We start from the raw sequence: 26,798 nt of genomic DNA, 5'->3' as shown, positions 1-26,798 counted from the left end.
GGATGTTTTGAAGTTTTATGTTTTCAAATTAAACATTATAGAGCGATGTTTTGATCTTTCATTGTTTAAATTGTTTTCATCTGTGCATTTGTAGTCAACTTGGGAACAAAGACCCAGAGATTAATTTTAAAAGGCTAAGCTTCTTAGTCAAAGTGATGCTTTTAGCAGCATTGGTTGTGAATAGTGTGATAAAAACTCTCAGGCTGGCAATGGCAGGCAGTGCACTTGGAAGCCTGAATGTGGGAAGCACAGGTCTTTGTGTGTTCTTGATAAGCCAACGCGTTGGTGCCTGCATCTAGTGTTGTCGGTTTTACTGAAGAGGGTTCCAGAACTCTAGCCCTTAGTTGACATAGCTGTTGCTGCGAGTTTTTATGAAGATGCACAGGAATGAAGACTTAAGCAGGAAGAAGGTTTTAAATGTATGTTCTGCTGTAATTTCAGTTGCAGTGCAGCCTGGAGACCAGCTTCTTGGTCCAGAAAGCAGGTCAGATACTCCAAGGGCTATCAGAAAGGAGGAAGTAGATTCAGACATACAAAGTAAGTCTTAGGACTGTTTTTTTCCCTTCTGTGTTTCCTTGGGGCCTTCAAATCCATCGACAGAAGGACCGTGTGAAGTGGGGCTGTGGACTCTGGGAAGCTGTTTGTTTCTCTTGCTGTCCTCTAGGGCTCATCCAGACTTTCAAGGGCAGGAGGGCTTTCTACCATGGCTGCATACACATCCTGTCTTTGTGAGCCCTGTTTTTCTGGTGAAGACCCTCTCCCCTTACTCACAGCCTGGATTTGCACCTCTTTTCTGGGAAACTCCCATCTTAGTCCTCAGCACTTAGCACATGACTGCTACTTCAGAGTGGAGAATGTGTTTTCCTTGTCTGTGCTCCCAAAATTACTGCTTGGCCTGTTTAAGTGACTGGCAAGTATGTACTAAATTCTGAATGAAAAACTCAAAACACTAAGGAATTTGAAGTTAGTGCAGATACTCACATGGTATACTATAACCCTAACAACGTTTCAGACATCTCTTTTAGTGGCATTTGCTGACTTGTTTGTTTTTTCACAAGGTCTTCCTCTATAGCCCAGGCTGGCAATGAATTCATGAACCTTGTGTCTCAACCTTCTAAGTGGTAGATGCTACCATTCCTTTGGAAGACAAAACAAAACAAAAACTGAAATCACCATCCTATCATTTAAAACTGGTCTAGACTTTTTCTGATATTCTTTATGACTTTAGGGTAGTTGTCTTATTGTGACAATTGTGGCAAGGCAAAGCACATTATGGCCAACTGAGTCCTTGGCTCCTAACCTCTAGGCTTCTAGAATCTTTTGAGCTTCTTGACTTCAGAGGCTCCCTCTCCCATAGAAGGCAGGTATTATTGAACATGCCTTTGCAACCATAAGTATGGAATTATCTAATCACATCCCAGTATTGTGATACAGGCCTGTAATTGCAGCACTGAGGAGGCCAAAGTCGGAAGATGATGAATTTGAGTCCAGCTTGAGCTACATAGTGAGAGAAAGTATTTTAAAAGATGAGACTTCCCTGTCTGTAGTCTTCCAGCTTCTGTTTCAAGATTTTAGGTTGCATAAGCCCATAAGCAACACCATTTTGGTACACACTGGGCTGTTTCTGTCTTGAGCCCTTACAACTCCTGCAGTTGAGTTATGATTTCATAATTTCTTGTTGATTACCTGAAAAGTGAAGAAAACTTCACCTCACAATTTTGAGGTGTTTTGTTTTTGTTTTTGTTTTTTTAGCTGCGCAGCAATTCAGATTATTCTGTGCTTCTATTGTGAGGATAAGATGCAGGTAAGGAAATCAGGTCATGTGAAGCAGTAGAGCAAATGCCCATCATCTTGAGAGTGGGCAGGTGGGCCCAGTGCCACAGAGGACTTAATTCAGGCAAATGTAATTTTGCTTATCCACTGTCACTTGAGACCAGTTAATGAAATTCTGGTCAGAAGAAGCAACTCAGGTTTTATTTCTTAAGTTTTTTTAATAAAAGATTTATTTATTACATATACAGTGTTCTGTCTGCTTGTACGCCTGCACGTCAGAAGAGGGCATTAGATCACATTATAGATGGTTGTGAGCCCCACCATGTGGGTGCTTGGAATTGACCTCAGGACCTCTGGAAGACCAGTCAGTGCTCTTAACCTGGGAGCCATCTCTGTAGCCCTATTTTTAAAGTGTTTTTGTTTTGTTGTGTTCTGTTTTTTGAGACAGGGTCTCTCTGTGCAGCCTTGGCTGTCCTGGACGCACTTTGTAGACCATGCTGGCCTCGAACTCACAGAGATCCTTCTGCCGCCTGCCTCTCCTCTAGAGTGCTGGGATTAAAGGCATGTGCCACCACGCCCGGCTGTTTTTTAAGTTTTTAAAGTCACATTCTATAGGTTAGTCCTCCTCCTCTTACTCCTCTCCTCCTCCTACCCCTTTTCCTCCTTCTCCTCCTCTTACTCCTCCTCCTCTTCCCCCTTCTAAAATTGTATGTGTGAGGGTGTTTTGCCTGCATGTATCTCTCTACCACATGCATGCAGTGCCCAAGGAGGCCAGAACAAATTGCCAAATCCCATGGGAGTGGAGTTGCAGATTGTTATGAGCTACCATGTGGGTTCTGGGAATTGAACTTAGCTTCTCTGAAAGAGCAGCCAGTACTCTTAACCACTGTGCCATCTCTCCCTCCCTAGCTTATACCACTTAAAGTTAAGTGGTTTTTAAATTCCATGCTCAGTGAAGACTCAAGACTCAGTGAATATGAACAGTCCCTGCCCTCAAGACCCTGACAGGGCAAATTGGTGGCTCTCATGTTTTCATCCATCCAAGTCTGAAACTCAGGTTCAAGACCATTGTGGTGTTCCCAGTAGAAAAGGAAAGAATTACAGGGTTTGAATGCATACTAAAGAGGCAAAACCTCAGGCCTTAACTGAGCAGCCCAAAGTCTCAGTAGACTGGACAGGGGTGCATAGGCTGGTGGTTTTCATGGGTGTGTGGAGTAAGGGTGGCAGGGTTGCAGTGTGTTTGACAGAAACTGCCTTCTTGATGACCATTACTGTGCAGATCCCAGTTACATCACTTCAGCGTGTGAGATGGTGGCGGAGATGGTGGAATCCCTGCAGTCAGTGCTGGCCTTGGGCCATAAGAGGAACAGCACCCTGCCTTCATTTCTCACGGCAGTGCTACAGAACATTGTCATCAGTCTGGCCCGTCTCCCTCTGGTCAACAGCTATACACGTGTGCCTCCTCTGGTAAAGTTTGCTCTTGCTCGATTTGATGTAACCAGGGCTGGCCTCAAACTTGAGATCCTCCTCTCTACCTCCCTAAAGCTAGAACTAATTATACGCATACATGCTAAGCTTATCACACAGTCTTTAATTGCTGTAACACTCCCTGTGGTAATTGTAGCCTTTTCATGTGGTTGTGATAGCAGTGTTGTACCCCAGGCATTCTATGTGGTGAGTCTTAGTAAAAATACTGGGTTTCAAAAGTGAGCTGAAGTATTAAACTTTATCTCCATTGATAATTTATGTTGGATGGGATGCTGAGGTGATTCTGGTAAGCCAGAAATTGCACCCTTCAATTATTTTCTTTCAAAAGTGTCACCCTTGAAGAGATTCATACAAAGCTTGGTGTAGTGGTCCATGCAGAGACAAGTAGATCTCTGAGTTCTAGACCAGCCTGGCCTACGTAGTTCCAGGACACCCAGAGCTACATAGTGAACTCTCTAAGAAAGAGAGAAAAATTGATTCATACATTTAGGGGCAACCACTATTGTGGGTCTTCTCTTGAAAAATTCTTCATAAATAAGCCTAAAACAGGCAACTTCTTGGTTCCTGTTCTAGATCACAGTGAGAGCTTAGAATGGGAAGAGAGTTCACAGTGGCTAGACTGACCTCAGTCTGCTGAAATAGCACATCAGACATTTCCTACAAAAATCCTCACCAAGAAAGCAAGACTGGCCCACAGCAGACTCAAACCATAGCACAAAGCCAGGCCCAAGGGGAGGGTGCTTTTTTTCTACATAGATAGGGCTTGTGCTTACTGCTGGGCCATAGCCTCTGCACATGCCTGTTTATATGTAAGAGCCCGAAGAAGCTCACATCTAGCAAGTGGCATTCATTGACCTTAGAGTTGCTAGGGCCCGTTCTGAGTCCTGTGGCCTAGCTGCGCCTGGAAGTGCTTATAGAACAGAGAGCTGTGGACATTGGGAAGAGAGCAATAGAAAGCCAGGAGATCATCTAACATGAGGCTCAGCCCTGGGCAGGACCATTCCTTGTAGAGACTGAACAAGAAGGAAGGCAGTATAGAGGTCATGAAAGGCTCTTGGGGAATCTGCCTATGCAGGCTATGTGCTGTAGGTAAAACTCCATCAAGTGCTCTTTTTTTTTTTTATGTGCATTGGTGTTTTGCCTGCATGTATGTCTGTGGGTGTCAGATCTTGAAGTTACAGACAGTTGTGAGCTGCCATGTGGGTGCTGGGATTTGAACCCAGGTCCTCTGGAAGAGCAGTCAGTGCTCTTAATCACTGAGCCATCTCCAGCCCCCATCAAGTGCTCTTAATCTGCTCACTTGAGTGCCCTGGGCAGGAAGGCAGCCATAGCAAGCACTACAGAACCTCCCCTGGGCATGCCCCAGAGACTCTTGTGGGTGGTATAAGAGATTAATAGATGGTATTCCCATAGTAAAGAGAGCTTGGCTATAGAAATCTGGAGAGGGTCCCTTAGGTTTCATGGCTTTCCTAAGGCATATAGCTGACCCAGCTAGATGGTCCCAGAAAACACTGTAACAGCATAGAGTGTCCCTCAGGGCTCCCTTTTGTGTGTGGTGCTTATCCAGGTATCTAATGGCAGAATTCAACTTCTCAGAGTTGATAGAAATGAACAGTGTGGTTGGCCTTGTGACCTCTTACCAATGCATATTTATACATAAGACTGAACTTCATTACTGTTTGCCTGTTCTCTAACACACAAGCAGTCTGGGAAGGCAGGGCAGAGTGGTGGGAGTCAAGGATGGCACTGAATGTTCTAGGCAAAAGGATGGGAGCCTCCTGTGGGAAGGCTCTGGCTCTAGAAAAGTCTGTGTGGGTGGTGAAGGACGGGCAGCTGGCTCAGCAGGGAGACTAGCTGAGAGAGAAGGAGAGTCTCTTGCTTCCTTGTGTCGTCTCCTTTAAGGTGGTACTCTTCTCTTTTTATCTTCTCAGGTCTGGAAACTCGGTTGGTCTCCCAAGCCCGGAGGGGATTTTGGCACAGTGTTCCCTGAGATCCCTGTAGAGTTCCTCCAGGAAAAGGAGATCCTCAAGGAGTTCATCTACCGCATCAACACCCTAGGTACCCACAGTCCTCCTCAGTCCCCGTATGGCCCCTTGGAGACCTGAAGCTTCAGGGTTGGGCCATCTCACTTGGCAACTGCAACGTTTCTGGAGTAATGATGATGCAAACCTACTTCAGACGTTTTCAGGACATATAGAGTTACAGTGAGAAGGTAGACCTACGTGCACATGGAGGGTGTCGTGTGGGGCTTGCATACCAGGCACCTTGAACAAAGGGAAGTGCACCCGTACCTGTCTCGGGAGGCCAGTTCCCGTCTTCATATTATGCATTCAGATTAAACTGTACACGTGGACAGGGATTGTGGTGCTTGTCTAGCGCCAGTGTAACCCAAGGTTCAGTCTCCGGGGCACCACAGCAAACGAAGAGGTGGAAGTGATTGCCTCATATTTGTCTGCTTGCCACCTTGACCTCATGTTCTCACTTGGGTTGTTTTTCCTCGTGTGTGGAATGAGCAGCTTGGGGCACATGGAGCCATAGTGGAAGAATAAGGGAAGGTGGATTTGGCCAGAACACCCTGCTCATGCCTTAGCTTTTTTCTTCCTGTCTTAGTTACTTTTCTGTTTCTATGATAAACACCATGACCAAAAGCAACTTAGGGAAGAAAGGATTTATTTCTCTTTATAGCTTATAAGTATATCACTGAAGCAAGCCAGGGAAGGAACACAGGACAGGAACTTAGAGGCAGAAATAGGAGCAGAGGTCATGGAGGAATGCTGTTTATCAAGGCTTGCTCACCTGCTTTCTCAAAGCACCCATGACTACCACCCCGGGAGTGGTACCTATATGGGCTGGGCCCTACCACATCAATCACTAATTAAGAAAACTCCCTTCAAACTTACCTACAGGCCAAGCTTATGGAGACATTTTCTCAACTGAGAGCTCCTCCTCTCTTCCTATTCCTAGATGACTCTAGCTTGTGTCCAGTTGACATAACTAACCAGTACAGTGCCTTTGTTCCTGCCCACTTATGCCTTCCTTGGGTCTTTCTCCTGGTTTCAGAATTCACTTGAATCTGATTTATGTTCCAGGAGGTCCTAGGACTTGATGCTCTACATTTCTGATCCTCTTCCCTCTATCCTTGCCTTACAAGGAGTGCTGTAAATCTCCTTGGGTCATGGTGGGAACACCAAGTGCATCCAACTGTTGAACTTTATTCTTAGGTGAACCTGAGGAATGGTCTCCTATATTGCCTTTGCTGCTTGCTGGAATGTTCCCAGCCCGATGCCATGTTACTCTGATCTGTCTTCTGGGTGGCTTTAACTGTTTCATTTATTTACTTTGTGGAGGCAGGACTCACATGAACATGCCCATAGTGCAGCATGCACACGGAGGGCAGAGGTTAGTTGTTGGGAATTGGTTCTCTCCTTCTTACATGTGGTTCCTGGGAATTGAACTCAGATTGTCAGCCATCTTGCTGACACTGTTCCATTTCACCAGCTTTATAGAGACAAAATCACTGTGTATATGGTTCTGTGATCTGGTCTGAAGCCTCATGATCACACTGAAGGTGAGACTTTGACAATGTTTAGTGGGTAGGAGTAGCTTGACCAGCTTGAGTAAAGCCTTTGTAGATGTCCTTGTCACTGTACCGCATCATGGAGCATTGAAGGGCAACCTGGACTGCTGACCTTGGCCTGTGCCTCTTGGCCTTGATAGCATAACTGATTTCCATGTGCCCCTGTGTCCTTCATGGTAAATGGAGAAATGACATTCCTTATGCTGTAGGATTGCTTCAGAGGTGATGCACTAGGAATAGTACTGATGGAATTATATAGCCAGTGTCTCCTCATGGTTTTGGGGAGTCAGGAAACTATCTAATGTAGTGATTATTCTCAGGGTGGACCAGTCGTACCCAGTTTGAAGAAACTTGGGCCACTCTCCTTGGTGTCCTGGTGACTCAGCCCCTGGTGATGGAACAGGAAGAGAGCCCACCAGAGGTGAGATTTCCGGAACTATGGGGTGGTTAACTGGGAACCTGTAGCTGTAACAGCAAGTGACTCTGTGTTCTGAAACAGGAAAACAGCCTAATCATATCCCAGATGATGCTCCAGAGTAAAGACAAAACCCCCTGGGAGGCCTGGAGACTGAGGCTTCCTGTAGCTAGGATGTGTCCTTTACTTTGATACATGCCACATGAGTGATGAAGAAGATTGTTCTCTTTCAGCACCTTGTGTTCTGCTCATTTATCACTGTCTGGAGGAATGTCATTGAACTAAAACAAAAAAGACAGTGAATCCAGGCTATGCGTGTATGTTTCTTGTTTGGTTAGTTTTCTTTGTTTTGATTATCTTAGAGGTTTGTTCGCTTAGTGTTAATGTATACAATGCTTATATGACATGAATAGCCACCATATTCTTATAAAATGAAGTTTGGGGTGCTAAAAGTACTGGGATATGAGCTCTTGATTCTTAGAGAAATGTAATGGGCTTGTGGACATGATAGGTAAGAGGGTGAATCTGTGTAGGTCACAAGTCCTCAAGATTATCTTAGACACGCATCCGTAACTGCCAGGTTGCCACAGGCAGTGCTCTAAAACGATGATGGAATTTAAGAGCAATGTCCTCCAAGGTAAATTCCTATTTGGAGTTCTATGCCAAACATTTGGGTACTTCAGGTTTATTCCAAGGCCCAGGTTTATAGGTGTGTAACCAGTGCCCAGCAAACTAGCACTAAGGACCCTGGCCATGGGAAGCCACAGCACTTAAGGGATTTTATTCCCCTGTATGAGGCCATACAGCCTGTGGGCACTGTGTGAAGTAGAGGCAGAATGAGTGGTAGTTATCTTCTTGTCATGTTGTAAATATGTGGACTGTTCCTCTAGGAAGACACAGAAAGGACCCAGATCCACGTTCTGGCTGTGCAGGCCATCACCTCTCTAGTGCTCAGTGCAATGACTGTCCCTGTGGCTGGCAATCCAGCTGTAAGCTGCTTGGAGCAACAGCCCCGGAACAAGCCCCTGAAGGCTCTCGATACCAGGTTTGCCTGAGTTCTTTTGTGGGCCATGTTCTACTGCAAGGATGGTGAGGTAACCCACTCCACTCTCAACTCCCCTAGCTATCAGAATTAATGTAACACTGTGTCTGTGGCCCTGCCCAGGGATACAGATCCGAAAGTGATTTTTGTCATCAGTGACAAGCTGAAAATTTAGACCGAAATGTTATGGGCTTCACTGGGTGTTCAGGCGCAGGCCTGTGGGTCAGGAATGAGCACCTGCTGAAGCGTTTATTTGCTGTTACACCAGCTGCTTCAGGCAAGTGAAAGAGAAGTCCTGGTGTTTGAAGTTCTGTGATGTTTGAAGGAAGCAAACATGTTCTTTCCCTTGGTTCTGAATTTTAGATTTGGAAGAAAGTTGAGCCTGATCAGAGGGATTGTAGAACAAGAGATCCAAGAAATGGTTTCCCAGAGAGAGAATACTGCCACTCACCATTCTCGCCAGGCGTGGGATCCCGTCCCTTCTCTGCTGCCAGCTACTACAGGTACAGGAAGGAGCTAAAACAAGAGTGTGGCTGGCATCCTTGCTATGGCTTAACATGCTGCATGCTGAGTGTATTGCCCTCATTCACAAGTCTCGTGCTTCGCCTAGACCACCATGAGAACCATGGTGTGTCTGTCACCTTACTTAAATGAAGAACATTTTGTAGGTTCTTTTTCTTTCCATTGTGTACATTAATTGTTCAAAGTATTGTGTTTCATAAGGACATTTTCATACAAGTACATAATATATATTGAATGAACCACCCCCTAAAACCTCTTTACCATTCCCTTTGCCCACCTCCCTTTCCCTTTGCTGTTCCTACTTAGTTATGATGAACAAACTGCTTCAGTCTTATAATTAGCTCATTCTTTTAGGAATTGTTTATTGCTGCAAGTTTAAGTACCTTGAAGACTTTATTTTGGAAAGTTTCTGTGTGGAAATGCAGTGTGCCAGGTGTCCCAAAATGGCTTTGGAGACATTTAATTAAACTGGGTCTTTAAATGCTCATGGGCCTGTACCTTGAGGAGCCTTTGTCTGGCCCAGTAAGATGGGTGAAGATGGCTCCGCAAGTCTTGAGAGAGGTATGGATAGATGGCTGTAGGAACTCAGAGTACAGCTCTAGGGAGGGCAGCAGAGTGCCCAGGAGAGGATGGGTGGTGTGAGATCTAACGCACTCAGCCTGAGCCAGAGAAAAAGAGGTAGTCTAGTTTGCCCAGCAGGCCTGCCAGCTCAACAGGTTGCAAAGTGACAGTACTCCAAGACCTACTGGACCTCTGCGTAGCTGGGCTACGCTGCCAGCGGTGAGGACACCCACACTGGGCAAACATCTGTCCAGGCAGGAGCAGGTTCTCAAGCAGTGCTGTGCTGATGTTTTACAGGTGCCCTCATCAGCCATGACAAGTTACTGCTGCAGATCAACTCAGAGCGGGAGCTAGGCAACATGAGCTACAAGCTGGGCCAGGTCAGTTGCACTAATCCGTTCCCCTCTATGAGGACTGTAGGCTGAAATTATAACCAGCCTTGTCTGTCCTCAGGCTTGAGCTGCATGCCACATTTGGAGAAAAAGGTTTTAATTACATACTTTATCCTAGATTTTAATATATTTTGCATATAAGCATACAGATATGTGTAAAACATAGTGGTATAATGGGAGACAGGAGAGAATCAAGATGCATGAAAGGTCAGAAAGGAGAGAATAGAGTAATCAGCTGAGAGCTGCTCAGGCAGATGCACTCACGGAAAGCTTCCTGGCTGCTAGCTCAGAAGACAGCTAAGTGTACTGCTGTGCAGGCAGCAGGCAGGTGAGCATTACCCTTCAGTCAGAACAATAGGGGTAGTTTATAGCTTCTGACTGCAGGGCTCAGGGAGCTGTGGTATCTGCTGCTTTTCTAGACAAACACCTCTGTTCCTTCCTACCTTCACAGAGAAGCCATCACAGTGACGGTTAGATGTGCTTTTTATGGAGTGTTTCTGAAAACGAGGTGATGAATAAGATGCCTCGGGCTCCTGGGTGCATGACCATATTCTAGGGTCCATGTCTCTGGCTCTGTGGTCAACTATCCCTTGTAGCTCAGCTGCATTCAGTGTTTGAGTCCAGCTCCAATGTCTGCAAGTTGAATATAGTAGGACTGTGTGGGCCAAAGTATAGTTCTAGCCCTGCCTTTCCTGGGATACCTGCCGCTATCAGAAACTACTGAGCTGAGCTGCCACTCCATTTTGGGGAAAGAGGTGGTAGAAGGGGCTGGGTGTGGAGAATACTGGCACCTAGGATTCATTCTCAGCTCTCAGCTTGCCGCCACTGAAGGTATCCGAGATCCTAAGGAAAAACACAAGAGGATCTGTAGAGGAGCAATCAAAAGAGAGGTCACTGTTCATATTGAGAATGCAAAAACGACTTCACCTAGAGCTACATTTGGGAGCTTGGGGCTCTTGGTTGCCCTTTATACCTTCCTAAAACAAGCATATCTCCTTCTGCATCCTTGCAGAAATTTCTCTAAGCAATCATCCCAGAAAAAAACAGAATCTATCCCTGGAAAAGACAAATAAATAGGAGCAGGTTTGTAAAATCCATGTATGGACCCCTTTCTCCAGGGTCCAGTCAGCTGTCACTTAGAAGCAGTACTGTCACTCTGTGGACCCTCTGTTACTTCATACTTTCTCCAGAGACTCATTCAGGTCTTGAACCTGAGGTCCCAGTTTTTCTGCCAGCAGTTGAGAGCCCTTGCCTACCTACCCGGAGGCTCCTCGGACAGCAGCAACAGTTAAATGGGATGGCTCATTACAATGGCCATATGTGCTCAGACTAGAGGGACCGAATTGTACCTGCCCAACAAGAACCTGAGGCCTTCACCCATGCCCTTATCTCTGGTGCCCACTTCTGTGGCAGGTGTCCATACACTCTGTGTGGTTGGGGAACAACATCACACCCTTGAGAGAGGAGGAATGGGATGAAGAGGAGGAGGAAGAAGCTGACGTCCCTGCACCAACATCACCACCTGTGTCTCCAGTCAATTCCAGGTTTACTGGCTTTTTTTTTTTTTAATAAGAAATTTGAAATTTCTTCTCAGTCACTTGATTTGTTTGGGGTCCTTCTTGAGGCGAGCATCTCATCTGTATATGGGGAAAATATTCATGTTTCACACTCCGCAGAAAACACCGTGCTGGGGTTGATATTCACTCCTGTTCGCAGTTTCTGCTTGAATTGTACAGCCGCTGGATCCTGCCATCCAGTGCACCCAGAAGGACCCCCGTCATCCTGATCAGTGAAGTGGTTCGATCTGTAAGTTGACTTCCCCTCTGTCCCCTCCTCACCCAGACGCATGTGCGTGCCATGCACACATATGCATTCACGCATGTACATGTACTAAATACATTCAGTAGACAAGCACAGCACATATATGTACTTACTAAGAGCACTGGTTCAGAAGAGTAATATCAGATAAGTAGTTTCACAGTACTTCAATGACCTTAGCTCCCAGCAGCCCAAACAAAGGGTATTTACATCATGAATGATATCTATCGAGGACCAGGCTGACCTTGAACTCACAGAGATCTGCCTGCCTCTGCCTCCTGAGTACTGGGATTAAAGGCATGCACCGCCACCACTACCACCTGGGTGTTACTTGGTGTTTTTAAAAGTGATAGTGGGGCCAGCCATGGTGGCACACGACTTTAATCCCAGCACTCGGGAGGCAGAGGCAGGTGGATCCCAGTGAGTTCGAGGCCAGCCTGGTTTACAATGCGAGGCCAGGACAGGCAAGGCTACACAGAGAGACCCTGTCTCGGGGAGAAAAAAAAAGTGATAGTGGGAGCTGGAGAAAGTAGTAGTTAAGAGAGCACTGGCTGCTTTTCCAAAGGACCCAGATCTGTTCCCAGAATCCACGTAGGGGCTCCAGGGGTTATGACTTTTTCTGGCTCCTGTGGGAACAGCACGCACATGGTGCACCAACATGCATGCAGGCAAAACACTCATACACATTAAAATAAAAACAAGTACATATATGGATAGATTGGTGATAGTACAGCAAGATAGCTTAGCAGGTAAAAAGCACTTGCTGTGCAGATCTGACAGCCTGAGTTAAATCCTCAGAACCCACAAGAAAAGGAAAGAACCCAAAAGTTTTCTCTAGCTTCCACATACATGCTGTGGTTTGTATGCACCTGTATTTATACACATACATTATACACACACTCAATGATAGTAAAATTAAACAAAGGTGGCAATGATAAAGCCAAGAGAAATGATTTCTCTTCTAGGAGTTTTGTTGATAAACATTACCCGAAAATGATCATTCCTATATATGTGGAGACTAAGATGCAAGCTCTTCCTCCATCTGTAGTGTGCATGCAAAGGCACATTTTTTTTTCAAAGGCATTTTTAACATGATATTCTATCACCACTTCTGCACTCTGTATTTTAAGTCACTGCAGTCAGGACTGAGGATTCCCTGTTATTCCCCATGGATATTAGATACCAGTATTAGAAGTAACCTTGCTGCATACTGCATTCCAGGCTATATTTCTTACACTTTCCTCTAGGTGAAATCTCTCCTTGTTCTGATTTTCCAGCTTCTTGTGGTGTCAGACTTATTCACTGAACGCACCCAATTTGAAATGATGTATCTGACGCTGGCAGAACTACGGAGAGTGCACCCTTTAGAAGATGAAATCCTCATTCAGTACCTGGTGCCCGCCACCTGCAAGGCAGCTGCTGTTCTTGGAATGGTGAGTGAGAGATAGTGCAGAGGCTGCCCCCGTTGAAGCTATTCAGGACTGCTCTGCTTGGGACCTTGTGCTGCATGCATCTGGATATCCAAGCCAAGCTCCCTGGCACATGTGGACCACAGTTCTAGTCAGCTGGCCTGTTGGCGCCATCTTCACAGGGCACTGTGAGATGTCTTGTGAGCATGACTGGAGCACCTGTTCCCCTTGGCCTTTATGTCATTACAGCAGGGTACTAGCTGTAGGGCAAAAGGTGTAATGGCACCAGGACAGCACAAATAGTGGAACTGTGCCTTGCTTCTTCTGCAGTCTGTCACTTGGCAGCTCTACTCCATTTCTATGATGGGTCTGGATCCCTTTCAGCCTACAAAGGCTTCCCTGGTGACCCACCTGTCCTAAACACCCTGCATTTCCACTGAGAAATGTGGACATTTGTCCTTAGCACAGTAGTCTTGTTCCAGTTGCACTGCTGTCACAGGGCACCTTAGAGTTCATAAACAACTAATATGTACTGCTCATGGTTCTCAGGCCTGGGAAGCCCCAGATCACTGCTCTGGGGGTGCCCCTGTGTACACATACCTCGCTTCTCCCACTCACCACAAGTCCCCATTATTCTGCTGCTGGTTTGTCAGAATTTAGCTAGGACTGCTTGGTTGCCTTTCCTGTGTACGTGTTATTAGGTGGTCCTCATAGAACATATACCAGGGCCGGGCAGTGGTGGCGCACGCCTTTAATCCCCCAGCACTTGGGAGGCAGAGGCAGGTGGATCACTCTGAGTTTGAGGCCAGCCTGGTCTACAAAGTGAGTCCAGGGTAGTCAAGGCTACACAGAGAAACCCTGTCTCAAAAACAAAAAGAAAACAAAACAAAAAACATACATCAGATGCACACATGAAAATAATTACCTGTGGCGTCCGCCTCTTGTTGGAGCATATTGGAGGGCATCAGCACTGCCCGCAAAGGAAAGTGATTCAGGACTTTTGCCCTGTCATTTATTATTACATTTTAAAATTATATTAAAATGTTATCATTAAATGTTTAAAATTGTCATGTTTTTAGCCTTCATTTCCAGGGATCCTTTTTTGTGATAACAGTAGAAACTGTTCAGGGACTGGGGAGATGATCACAAGCACTTGGTGCTCTTGCAGAATACCTGAGTTCTTTCCTAGCACCCACATGGCCAGCCCACAACCAATACCCTCTTCTGGCCTCTACAGGTTCTCATAATGCACATCCATATTTAACATGTAGACACACACACATAACACATATGAATTTTTAAAAAAGAAAGAACTTACTTGTTCAGTAGACACGAGTGGCTGCCATGTGTGAAGTAGTTAGAGCTGCTGGCAGGAGTGGCGTGGGACCCATTCACCGTGTGCCATACGTGCCATGTCTGTTCTTTTAGTAAGAGCAGCGCTGCAGCCACAGTGTGTGGTGACGTCTCTTACACACCTGTCTAACCCTGCACAGTAGTCTCATGAATACCAGCACACATAGGTCATGGCAGAGCACAGCTCCCACCTCTCCTAGAACAGGTACACAGCATGGGTGGCCATAGCCTGGGCCACGCTGGTGACGTAGCACCATCCAGAGAACAGGAACAATGAGCACTTAGTCCCCTGTGTGAGCACACTCTGCAAAGCAGGCATCCTCTGGGTGTTGTCAGGCCTGTGTCCTTGTGGGAGGTCCATTTTCCTTTATGGAGGGGGCTTCAGTGGCTTGATTTTCCTTGTAACTGTGGTTTTGTGCTCAGGCCCAGGTTCCTCAGGCAAAATGTAAATCAAATGCATCAGGCAAATAATGGTCATTTTTAAAGAACGACCCCAAGGCAGAATGGCGAATGGCTCCAGTACCCAGCTCTGTGTACACAGGAAGCTGTCCTTGAAGGCAATTGTCTTCTGAGAGGTTTTCAGCCTGTCCTGTGCTGCTGCAGACAGTGTTGCATAGCTACATTGCTTTTCCTGGGGAAACCTGCACAAGGGTCTGTTCGCCTCAGATAGGCCACTGATGATCCAAGTCCAGCTTGTGAACCAGTATATTTTCTGGCTTTCCTCATAGGAACATGGATAAGAGCTTACTCATTGGAGCTGGGGGACCCCCAAAGTTGCATAAATGGAGGCACCACACCCTTCTCCCCTTCACTTAACCTTCCCAAGACCAAGTGCAGCTGGGGCTGGATTATGTGCAGCATGCTAAGGTTCAGAACGGTTCCTTCCGGTCCTTGGATGCCCCTGTGATGAGGGAACGTTATAGTCCTGTGCTTATGAGAGTCTTGTGTGAGTGCAGATAATCCCAGCTCCTCTGATTTCAAGATGGCAAGACTATGTCATGTCCAGAGGACAGTGTTCCATAACATGCATCCACTGTCACTTTTCTTTGCTGTTAGATCTGCAGCCTTCAACAGCATAGCCTGGTGTTACGCTTGCAGAAGTATAGTCAGAGGCCTAGGCTGTATTGTCCTTAGGAAGGACACACGACTCCATGGGATAGTCTGGAAAGGCGGATGAGAAGGAAGACTGTCAGCCTTCTTTAGCCTGAGACCATCAATATAGACTCCCTTGGAGGGCTGGGTGACCAGAAGTCCTCTTACATCATGAGACCAAATGAGTCCTCAGCTACCCTTTCCTGGGGGTGGGGCACAGTCAGACAGTGAAATGCTGCCTCTGGATTGCACAACCCAGCAATAGTCTTTACTGCTGAAGAGTCCTGTGTCAAGGTGTGTGCTGGGTGTCTAGGTGTGAATTCAGGGCCACATTTAGAATACCTAGTGGAAGTGATACCATGTCAGTCCAGGTTAGCACAAATTAATGTCAGGAGCTCCACAACTACCAACATGCTCTTGTTAGGAGGAACCAAACCAAGTACAGTGAAGAGACACAAGGCAAAATCAGCTGTGAGAGAAGCTTCCTGGGCAAAGCCTAGAAAACCAGGTATAATACTGTTCCAGGATAGTCATACAGAACATAATTCACACAGTAGGTAGGCAAGGAGGAGACAACACATATGAGATGTTCCTACAGGGACCAGCAGAGCTCAGAATCGAGGACTGTCAGTGATGGCAGGTTTACAGAATCACCTCTGCCCAGCATGTACCACAACTCCAAAAGCAAAAGCAAATGAGGGCACAAATCACATTTTCTACATAAGGTAAACCTTCTCTCAAATTCAGGTTTTTAGATGGAGTCAGGACTGTGTACCAACCTCTCCTGGGTGAATTTCAGCCATTGTGTGGACTCTGCTGTGTGCTGGATTATAGCCAGGCTCTTTCAGCTTCAGGGAATCAGGGCATTGGCAGTCAACCATCAATATGTCTCCAGCAGCTCAGGTCTGTGCTTGTATCCAGGACAAAACTGTGGCAGAGCCAGTCAGCCGCCTACTGGAGAGCACACTCAGGAGCAGCCACCTGCCCAGCCAGATTGGAGCTCTGCACGGCATCCTCTACGTGTTGGAGTGTGACCTCTTGGATGACACTGCAAAGCAGCTCATTCCAGTTGTTAGTGACTATCTGCTGTCCAACCTCAAAGGAATAGCCCAGTGAGTGGGGCTGGCTGGGTGGGCTACAAGCTTTGGTGTGGTCTTAACAACAAAAATAAAAAATGAAGTGTATGCCAGAACTGGCAGGGTAGCACATGCTTGTAACTCAGCATTTGAGAGGCTGAGGCAGAAAAATTAGCATAAGCTTGAAGCCAGTCGGAGCTACAGGTAAGATCCTGTCCCAAAAGCACTAACAAAATATATGGTAGGCCCTGGTAGGTGGCAGGCAGAGGACCCAGGAGGTACCTTTTCAGGAAATAGTAGCCATGAGGCACAAGGACACAAACATGTCAGAGGTTTTCTTGGACCTCTCTAGCAGGATGAAAAGTCCTGCCTCTGCGTCGCTGTCCTCTGGCACTTACCACACTGCTATGGACAACAACCTTACGCTTTGCCACCAGGCTCAGCCTCCTCGTTAGTTCTGATCAGCCCTGTGTTTCCTATGAGGCCCTTTATTCCTGCGCTGATCTCCACCTCCCCTGAAGACAACTCACATGCAGCTGTGCTTGGGTGTGACTAATGGAGCATAGCTGGGCACTCAGGGTTTAGGGCATGAGTTAGGGATGAGCAGGGACTTGGAGGGAAATCCAGGTGTTCTGTGACAGGATTGTAGATTGAGAGATGGCGCGTAAAGTTGAGTGGAAGGTTTGGAGATGATGAGGTCTTAGATTGGCAGGCATAGCTACTGGGAGAAGGTGGCATTCTGACAAGTGAGCAGAAGTGCATTTAAGGGGCCCAACAGGCAATGGCAAGGTGAGCTGGAAGAGAGACAGTGGCTTGTAGCCCTTTCTTCCTTGTAGTACTTGCTGGGCAGTAACTTACTGTGTGCGAGGTGGGCAAACAGGCACCCACTGTCCCTGTGATCACAGATCCTGGCCTGGGACAGATTTGGGCAGGTTATGTGAGAAGCACAATCTGTGCCGAGGAATAAAGAGGGCACACAAGACTGGGCATGGGTATGAGGAGCTTACAATGCCCGGTCAGATAATAAGTAGACCTTGCTCAATGCACACAAAGCAGTGGCCAGTTCTTACGAGTGACAGTGTCGTTTGAGCACATCTGAAAGGGTAGTAGAAATGGTGCATGGCTACTTTGCTTATGGTACCTTTGGTCTAACTCATATGCCAGCCATGTCCCTACTGCTGCCATTGGGTAAACAGGTATCAACTGGAGATCCCATGGGTTAGAGTGTTATAAGTTAGCATATGCCACACATGACAAAGAACCTGAAGAATCTGCAGGGAGAGTATAGTGACCTATGGAGAGGTGCAGAATTGGGGATGGCATGCCAAGCGGAGGCCATGCAGCTCTGGGGACAGTGTGATCACTAGGCCAGCCAGGTGAAAAGGCATGTGGCCCAGAGCTCTGTACTCAATAGGTGTAAATAGATATGCCTTGAAATTGTCTCATCTGCAGACAGGCAGGGGCTGCTGTCTGTGACTGGTCATGATTACTGTCTCCCGTTCTCAGCTGCGTGAACATTCACAGCCAGCAGCACGTGCTGGTGATGTGTGCCACTGCATTCTACCTGATGGAAAACTACCCTCTGGATGTGGGGCCAGAATTTTCAGCATCTGTGATACAGGTGAGAGGGCTGTGGCTGGGCTCCGTTGGACACTGTACTGGTGGGCCACTGTGCTTTGGTGAAAGATAAGAAGTCTTTCTTCCTGCCTAGATGTGTGGAGTAATGCTGTCTGGAAGTGAGGAGTCCACGCCCTCCATCATTTACCACTGTGCCCTCCGGGGTCTGGAGCGTCTCCTGCTGTCTGAGCAGCTCTCTCGGCTAGACACAGAGTCCTTGGTCAAGCTAAGTGTGGACAGAGTGAATGTACAAAGCCCACACCGGGCCATGGCAGCCCTGGGCCTGATGCTCACCTGCATGTACACAGGTGAATGAGTTGTACGGTTATAGACTTGCCCAGGGATATAAGCCAGGCCTCATAGTGTGGGCCTAAACCAGCCCTGTAACCTTTCTAGAAATCCTAGGGCCCAAGGCAAGGGAGCAGCTCACATGACACTACCATGTATCCAGGCTGCCACTGCATCCCTGAGAGCTGGGTCCTGCCTTGCTAGGGACTCTAACCAGCAGCTTTTGAAGGATCTCTGCCTGTCTGGTAAAGTCCTATAGGAGCCACTGTGTGAAAGTTTTAAGACTTTTGGGTTTCAGTCCTGTGGCCTACTGAATGTTTCTGTTTCAGGAAAGGAGAAAGCCAGTCCAGGCAGAGCCTCTGACCCCAGCCCTGCTACACCTGACAGCGAGTCTGTGATCGTTGCTATGGAGCGGGTTTCTGTTCTCTTTGATAGGTAAGAAATGCAGCCGGGTGGTGGTAGTGCACGCCTTTAATCCCAGCACTTGGGAGACAGAGGCAGGCAGATCTCTATCAGTTCGAGGCCAGCCTGGACTACAGAGCCAATTCCAGGACAGCCAGAGCTGTTACACAGAGAAACTCTGTCTCAAAAACAAAACAAAACAAAACAACAACAACAACAACAACAAAACAGAGAGAAATCCAGCAAAGCCTTACCTCTAACCTCAGTACTCATTGACTATCTAGAGCCAGAACCAGAGCAATTGCTTCTGAGTATCTGTTCATCCTTTTGAACTTTAAAGTGCATCTTTACAGCCATTTTTTCCAATGCATGTATATTCAAGGAGTACCACCTACAGCCAAACTCAGGGACAACTGGGCCCATTCGGGTGTATAGCCAAGCCACTGCCATAGTGGATCCCACTGTCCACTGCTAAGGAAATAGAAACTACAGGAGTGTACCTAAGTGCTGCAGTGGGCCTCGGCCTGTATCCACGCTTGGTTGAGCAAGGACACAGCTAAGTGTCTGAGTCACTTTTACACTTCTCAGCTGTACAGCACAGTTGTGTGTACATTAGTGGCATAGTCATAGGTCAGCACTCTTTCAGCACAGAGAAGGATGCTGCTAAGGGGAACATGTAGGACATTGAGAGAAGAATCATCAGGAACATAGATTGGGGTTCATGTTTGAAGGAAAGAAAAACTCCTGATTGACAGTAGTGTTCTGGAGATTAGGACATGTACAGTGAAAAGTTCTTGGAGCATTTTGGTTTGGAAAGTCTCTTCTATGATGTTTCCACCCTACCCTATTCCTGCTGTTCTTTTATAGGGCTTTCCCATAACTGTACTATTCTCCCCAGCATGGGAAAGATCACCCTGTGCCCAGATTAATCAGGGCAACAAAAGGAAAGTCTGAGTGTCACCTTTGGCTTTTAAAACCCATACCCTAATTGTGGTCTGAGCCCCACTTGGAGCATCCCTGTGGGTCAAAGGCCTCTGAGCCTTAGTCCATGTTGGCTCTATGAGCAGGCCTGAGAGGCCAGGAACCAAGGTGAGGCTCAGATCAGCTCCTCTCTTTTCAGGATCCGCAAGGGATTTCCCTGTGAAGCCAGGGTCGTGGCAAGGATCCTGCCTCAGTTCCTAGATGACTTCTTCCCACCTCAAGATGTCATGAACAAAGTCATTGGAGAGTTTCTGTCCAACCAGCAGCCATACCCACAGTTCATGGCCACTGTAGTATACAAGGTGAGGGTGTCTGTATGTGGGGCAAGGGCAGATTAGAGAGATAAAAGTGGAGCCAACCCCACACTTCAGTGGGCCTCTTATCACTGTTAGACTCATCCTGTAAGGTGGGTGGCAGCTGTGGCCCCAGTCTCCTCACCCCAACCCCATAGCCTGACCCTATGCTCAGGGCTCTCTCCTCTCCAGGTTTTTCAGACTCTGCACAGTGCTGGACAGTCATCCATGGTCCGGGACTGGGTCATGCTGTCCCTGTCCAACTTCACACAGAGAACTCCAGTTGCCATGGCCATGTGGAGCCTCTCCTGCTTCCTTGTCAGCGCATCTACCAGCCCATGGGTTTCAGCAATGTATCCTTCCATGGGTCTTTGGCCAGGTTTCTGTCTCTACCAGCCCTTCCTTATTCTCTTAGCATTGGGTTTGGATTTCACTGAATGTTTTGAAACCTAAATTCTCTTTTTTTTCCTTTGGGTTTTTTGGGTTTTGGGTTTTTGAGACAGTTTCCCTATGTATCCCTGGCTGTCCTAGACTCAGTTTGTAGACCAGGCTATTCTCGAATTCACAGAGATCTGCCTGCCTCTGCCTCTCCAAGTGCTAGGATTACAGGCATGCACCACCATGCCTGGCTGAAACCTAAATTCTGAAGAACCTCACAGATACCAAGGTGATTCCTAACCTTTGCCAAAACTTTGACAGGGACACAAAACAGAAGGTGTAGCTATTGCTAGCCAGGGCTGCCCAACAAGTGGGTTTGTGGCAAGAGTGCTACTGCTGAGAGAGAGAGAGAGGGAGGGAGGGAGGGGGGGGAGGGAGGGGGTGGAGCCCATGAGAGGCAGGGCAGCTCAGGCCAGCTGCTAGCCCTGCGGCTGCCCCATCCTCTGGCATGCTCTATCCCTCCGAGGTTTTCTCAATGCTGCTTCTCATTAGCTCTCATCTTTATGCCGTGGTCACCCTCCTGGGGAAAGTCGTAAGTAAAGCTGCAGTTCCCGCCCTGACAATGATGCCAGGAGTTCCTCTTTTGGCAGCCTCCCCCACAGTAGACCACGAGAGTTACTGAGCAGGCTGACAGCACAGCCTCACCCCAAGCACTGGGAAAGCCTTGCAGGCAGGGTGCTAGCTCTGCCCTCCCTGCACTGGAGCAGTGTGAGCAAGAACACCAGCCACTAGCACTCTGTGGGGAGCCCAGCCCAGGTAAGTGCTGCTACACAGAGCCCTGGGAACTTGCACTCTCTCTGCATGCAGGGCTTCCACTTTCTAGGCCTCTCTGCCTACCTATGCCTGCCCTCCTGGGCAGAGAGCAAGCTGTAGCTGGCAAAGGATTGCAAATGGCCGCTGCTGTGATGTAGGCTGCCCTCAATATTCCCTGGGCCTGTTGGTTGGACTAGTTAGGAAGGGGACCACTTGGGGAGGCTGTCCTCCCACCCTTGCCATTGTTCCCCTTAACTCTTCTACCAGCCTTCCACACGTCATCAGCAGGATGGGCAAACTGGAGCAGGTGGATGTGAACCTTTTCTGCCTGGTTGCCACAGACTTCTACAGACACCAAATAGAGGAGGAATTCGACCGCAGGGCTTTCCAGTCTGTGTTTGAGGTGGTGGCCGCCCCAGGAAGTCCATACCACCGGCTGCTTGCTTGTTTGCGAAATGTTCACAAGGTCACCACCTGCTGAGTAGAACCTGTGGAACAAGGGGCTGAGAGGAGGCAGCTGCTGGGGCCAGAGCCTCCATCAAGCTTTTGCTGGGGGCTCCCTTGGTCACACAGGCTTCCACTTGTGTCAAGTGGACAGCCAGGCAATGGCAGGAATGCTTTGCCATGAGGGCTATGCAGGGAACGTGCACTATGTTGGGGATGAGCCTGAGTCCTGGGGCCTGGCCTTGCTGCAGCTGGTGGCAGTGCTAGGTTGCCCAGGTGTTTGTCTTTTTGCTAGTGTTCCACTGGCCATGGTTGCCAGGTTGCAGCTGCCCTAGTATGTGGAGCAGAAGTCCTAGCTCTTGCCAGATGGTTCTGAGCTCTCCTATCCCACTGGGCTGGAGAGCTCCTTTCCCACATTTCCCCAGCAGGACATACCTGCCACACCAGTGTCTGGACACAAAACAAATGGTGTGCGGGAGCTGGGAACTGGAGGTACCAGGTGTCCAGCGTCATTTTCCCTTTCTCTGTTTTCTTCTCAGGAGTTAAATTTTAATTATATCAGTAAAGAGATTAATTTTAATGTAACTCTTCCTATCCCCGCGTAAAGTGTGTGACTTGCAAGGCTGTGCTGCATGTGACAAAGTTTATGGAAGTGGATGGGCCTTCTGGCCACTGCTCCCTCTCCTGTAGCAACTCAATCTAGTCGGGCAGGTCCCTGTGTAGCCCTCCCAACACTTGACGGCACTTGCACTTCACACATCTCCCTTTTCTTATGCATTACATTTAACCAGCACAGAGAGGGGTATTAGTGTTGACAGCCCTAGGTGAGAATCCTACCTGTGGCCCAACTGAGGGACTAAGGAGACCGCTTTCCTCTGTTGTGGTTTTAAGAGGCTTGCTTTGCTGCAGCAACCCCTCCTCAGACATGACTGGTCAGGCTGTCTACTCACCAGTGTCGATGCAGCCTCCTAGTCACTCAGCCTGGGCAGAAACAGTGTCTGCTGCACCGCAATAACCTCATCCCTGGTCCTGGATGACCTGGGCTGTAGCCTGCCCAGGAACTGACTGGCTGTTGTGGATGCTCTCCCTTTGTGTCTTCTGCATGGTGGGGACCTGAGGAGTGCTGGCCTGATAACCCCAAAGGTGTCTCTGAGCTATGGTTTGTTGGTTTGTCTCAGTTTCTCTTGGTCAAGGGAAAGCTTGTGTCCTAGCAACTGTTAAGAACGGACCCAACACCTTTCGCCCCTTCCCATCTTGCCTTCTGTCAGCCCAGGAGAGTGTAGACCCAGGCTCATCAGAGCCCAGGGAGATTTCAGCGTGACAAGATGAGGCACCAAAAGGAAGGTTCAAAATTAGGTTAACCTATGGCCTAGGACATCTTCTCATGCTTGTCAGAGCCAGCTTTTCTTCCCAAGCCCCAGGCCCAGAGTAGCAAGGTCATGTTAATGATCCCTGTGGATGGGCTGCCTTCATTTCTTGGCTTTGTTTGGGAGGTCTGCTTGCTATTTGGCTACATGACAGAGCAGGTTCTCTGCTGCTCGGCTAAGTAGGTCCATGTTTCTCAACTGTAGAGTGAGGGAGAGGGGCCATTTGGAGCTGTTTCTCAGCCACACGGGAGGAAAGCGCTTGCAGCCTATCAGATTGGCTGAGCGTCAGTCCATGGATTGCTGCTTGAGACCCTTGAACTCCCTCTGTCTTCCCGTCATGGCAGTTAAAAAGGCTGCTGGGATGCAAAGTTCCCTACCATCCACAGATTGTGGGGAGCCAGCCTCACACGTGGTCTGATTGTTTTCCTCTCTGCCCTGGCAGCAGCCACCCCAAGCCAGCCCAGCCCATCCTGGTGTCATGGTAGCACGAACAGTGGACATAAATCAGGTCTCTCACGAGAACCTTAAGGGAAGCTGCTGAATTTCAATGAAAAAGTCACCAGTGCCACTCTGCTGATTTAGGGCTTCCACTTCTAACCCCTAGAATTCCCTGCTAGAAGTGCTTAAAGGGGCCTCCTGGAAGATCTCGGAATGCTGCTGCCAAATTCCCAAGTTGGTCCAGCAGCTCTGAGATGAGCACACTGCAGGCCTGGTTACTGCTCCTGGTAAAGGTTTATATGAAAGTTGAATGTGAAATCTGGAGCCATTCACCTAGGAATTCATTTCAGTGAGCTCAACCTAGAGTTTAGTCAGCCTGTTGTTCACAGTGTGACCTGTAACAGTTCTTAGTATGGGCTAGAACAACCTCTACCACAAAGCTGTTCTCTGTTCATGGGTGCCACACCCTGGAGAAGCACCCGAGCGCAGGCAGGTATTCATTTGTGTGTATACATACCCGGAGTTGTATGCGCATGTTTGTGCATGAGCGTGCTCGTGCACGAGCGCGCACGCGCACACACACACACACACACACACACACACACACACACACACACACTCACCCACTCACTCCTCAAAGATACATGCAAGACCTGTAAGAATACCTATTCATTCTTTCTGAAAGCAGACTTTGAGCGGGGAGTGGTGGCACATGCCTGTAATCCCAGCAGAGGCAATCAGATCTATGAGTTCAAGGCCAGCCAGGTCTACAAAGCCCTGTCTTGGGGGGGGGGGAGCGGGGCGTGGGAGTGGACTTTTCTTGGACCTTCCACATATAGTCAGCTTTGTGACTCTAACATCTGAGAATGGAACTCAGTTTTTTACAAAAATGTCTATAGCTCATTAAAGTCCCATATTATCCCACCTGACTAACTGCAGGAGGGACCAAAAACTTTTATCAGATTCCTCAAAGGCTATGGATTTCCAAACTTTATTTTAAAAAAAATGTGATTTTGATTGTGAGGTTTTGGGGACAAGAGGTGGGATGTTGTTTCTGTTTTCCTGCTGGTGCTGTCAGGAAAGATTTTAATGAAACCAGGGTAGAACCACATGGCAGTGCACTTCAGCATGTTTCTTCTCCAAAATGTGCCTCCCTCCCACTGCTGGCCCCCTTGACATGTAGGTGACTTTGTAACTGCCAAGTGCCCTTTATAATTCTCTCGTTTTCGTCTGCACATGTACCCTTCAGGAGGGAAGAACTAGAGTGGCACCACCCGCAGCCCTGTAGTGTCGTGCTGCGGAGGGCACTCACCCTAACAGCTTCCTTCCTGTGTGCAAAGCAGCACTGCTCTCAGCCCATGGGACAGGTCTTACACAGCATGGCAAGGAGCACGGCCTCCCATATGGGGTGGCAGGAACACGGTCCCACTTGGGCTTTAGCCTCCCTCCCTCAACTCTGAGAACGAGGATCATAGCTGCTGCCAGGGCAGGTGTGAAGCCATCTTTTGGGGATTGGTATGTGGGAGTAGCAGGTGCTGAGAGCTGCTGAGGCTGGGGCGGTAAGCTCAGGGTGTCATGGTATGTAAAAGAACTGTTCCTCAATGGGTCTGGAGCTTCCAGGAAAGAAGAACCAACACTGAGCAGCGTGACAACTAAAGATGATCTGAAGGTTCAGGGCCACCCTCCATGTGTACTTGTCACACTTTAGTGACATCAAAGGAACGGCTCCCCTCCAGTGTCTCTGAAAACCCTCTGCCACAAGCTGGGTGTAAGGTGATAGGTGGAGGAAGCCTATCTGCAGAGGTTTGGCTGCATTTCTAGGGGGCTCCTGTCCGGGCCTTGCTGCTGTGTGCCACGGGCTCCACTGGGAACCAGCAGGGCTGTGATGGGCGTACCCCGGAGCCCAGCCCAGACCTGGCCGTCCACTTCCAAGAGGAAGGACTGACATGAAATGTATATTTAAATTTTTTTAATTGCAGATATTGTACATTTGAATTAAAGAAGCAATTAAACCACTGTTGCTGTTTGGGGCTCGATTTACTTACAGGATCCTCCTTTCTGGCATTTAAGGAGAGCATCCTGCTCAACTCCAGTGGAGCAAGTATACCGCCAGTAGTCGGCTTGACACTGTAAAGGGCAGGCAACAGTAGGTATGGAATGAGCCTGTGTGTCTGGAATTGGGACCAGGCCTAGAGGCATTCACAAACCCTATTGAAGTGATCTCCCTGTCTGGGAGATAAGGTGTGCCAAGTTCTCAAGGCTATTGGCATTTTAAGCCCATTGTGTGAGGTCCTAGATACTGTTTGAGCTTCCACACATTGTTCCGGGGTATTAGAGGGGTGATGAGGCTCTGTCCTCACATAGGACACACAATTTGGCTTTCAAGTCTTCGCATAGTCTCCGTCATAGTCTTCTGTCTTCCTGGCCGTGCTCCTGGTCCAGATGGAACCCCTCTGCCCCCCAACACAACTGGCCTTCCCACCTTTGTCCTAGGCTGGTTACTGTGTCTGCAATACCTACCCTGCCCTTTGTAGCTTGCAGCTCCTTATACTATGTCAGTGACATTGTCCATCTTACCAGGTCCCTCCTTTCATATCTGGGCTGAGCCTGAAGTGCAGGCACTTTATCCACCAACCTGCAGGAACAAGGCTGCTTGGTAAAGACTTTGTGAAGGCCTGTCAAGTTTCAGTTGAGAGGCGGAAGTTGTCTACCTTGTCCTTCAGCCCAGCAGATACTGAAGTCAGTGCCAGGACCACTCTTGGAGCTTTATGGGTTCTGCCAGTGTATGCCACTAGCCCTTCTGGTGTTTTCTATAAGGTGATGAACCCTACCAGGCATGAAGGGCCTGGTAGATGTCCCACCAGGTTTAGGTCCCTGCTCAGTAGTAACTCAAGCATTTGATGGTAGCATGGGAATTGCTTCAACTCCCTAAATCTACCCCAGCATCCTCTCCAGGAATAGTGATACTATCCTTAAGATCTTCAGCGCCACTTGCATTTTGGTCACTTCAGGGAAATGAAGTGCCCCGGCCCTCCTGGAAGATAGCCAGGCCCTTGACACAACAGGCATGGGTGATGTTTCCAGAAAGGATGAGGTGAGCTTTTCTGGGATGTCTGTAGCACATTATTCCTTCTAGCCACCACAGCAGAACACACATCACCAGAGTAAGCCCCCCTCCCCAGCTCACACCCCCCTCCCTCAGCTTTCATTGTGGTGTTTGCTTCCAACTCTTCCAAAAAGCATTCGAGAGGAGCTTCTT

The 26,798-nt window shown here is 48.1% G+C and overlaps 1 protein-coding gene across 2 annotated transcripts in view; it reads left to right on the top strand.

Annotated features, from left to right (window-relative positions):
- The window catches only part of HTT (huntingtin), a 143,502-nt gene extending 117,947 nt beyond the window's left edge, over window positions 1-25,555 (top strand). For both annotated transcript variants that reach the window (XM_084797780.1, XM_084797779.1), the window contains 17 exons: window positions 442-537; window positions 3,053-3,240; window positions 5,193-5,319; window positions 7,159-7,259; window positions 8,144-8,298; window positions 8,659-8,798; window positions 9,676-9,758; window positions 11,184-11,314; window positions 11,447-11,576; window positions 12,866-13,021; window positions 16,364-16,554; window positions 18,025-18,139; window positions 18,230-18,443; window positions 18,753-18,858; window positions 19,946-20,108; window positions 20,292-20,452; window positions 21,558-25,555. In XM_084797780.1, the coding sequence (XP_084653906.1) occupies window positions 442-537; window positions 3,053-3,240; window positions 5,193-5,319; window positions 7,159-7,259; window positions 8,144-8,298; window positions 8,659-8,798; window positions 9,676-9,758; window positions 11,184-11,314; window positions 11,447-11,576; window positions 12,866-13,021; window positions 16,364-16,554; window positions 18,025-18,139; window positions 18,230-18,443; window positions 18,753-18,858; window positions 19,946-20,108; window positions 20,292-20,452; window positions 21,558-21,771 (2,471 nt within the window). In that variant the 3' untranslated portion in view covers window positions 21,772-25,555. The remainder of the gene's footprint in view (window positions 1-441; window positions 538-3,052; window positions 3,241-5,192; window positions 5,320-7,158; window positions 7,260-8,143; window positions 8,299-8,658; window positions 8,799-9,675; window positions 9,759-11,183; window positions 11,315-11,446; window positions 11,577-12,865; window positions 13,022-16,363; window positions 16,555-18,024; window positions 18,140-18,229; window positions 18,444-18,752; window positions 18,859-19,945; window positions 20,109-20,291; window positions 20,453-21,557) is intronic.
- The last annotated feature ends 1,243 nt before the right edge of the window (window positions 25,556-26,798 follow it).

Source organism: Acomys minous (assembly GCF_964271855.1).
Source record: "Acomys minous genome assembly, chromosome: 10".
In the NCBI taxonomy this organism is placed as follows: Eukaryota; Metazoa; Chordata; class Mammalia; order Rodentia; family Muridae; genus Acomys; species Acomys minous.
Note: the sequence above shows the minus strand (reverse complement) of the source record. Positions and strands in the feature narration are given on the sequence as shown.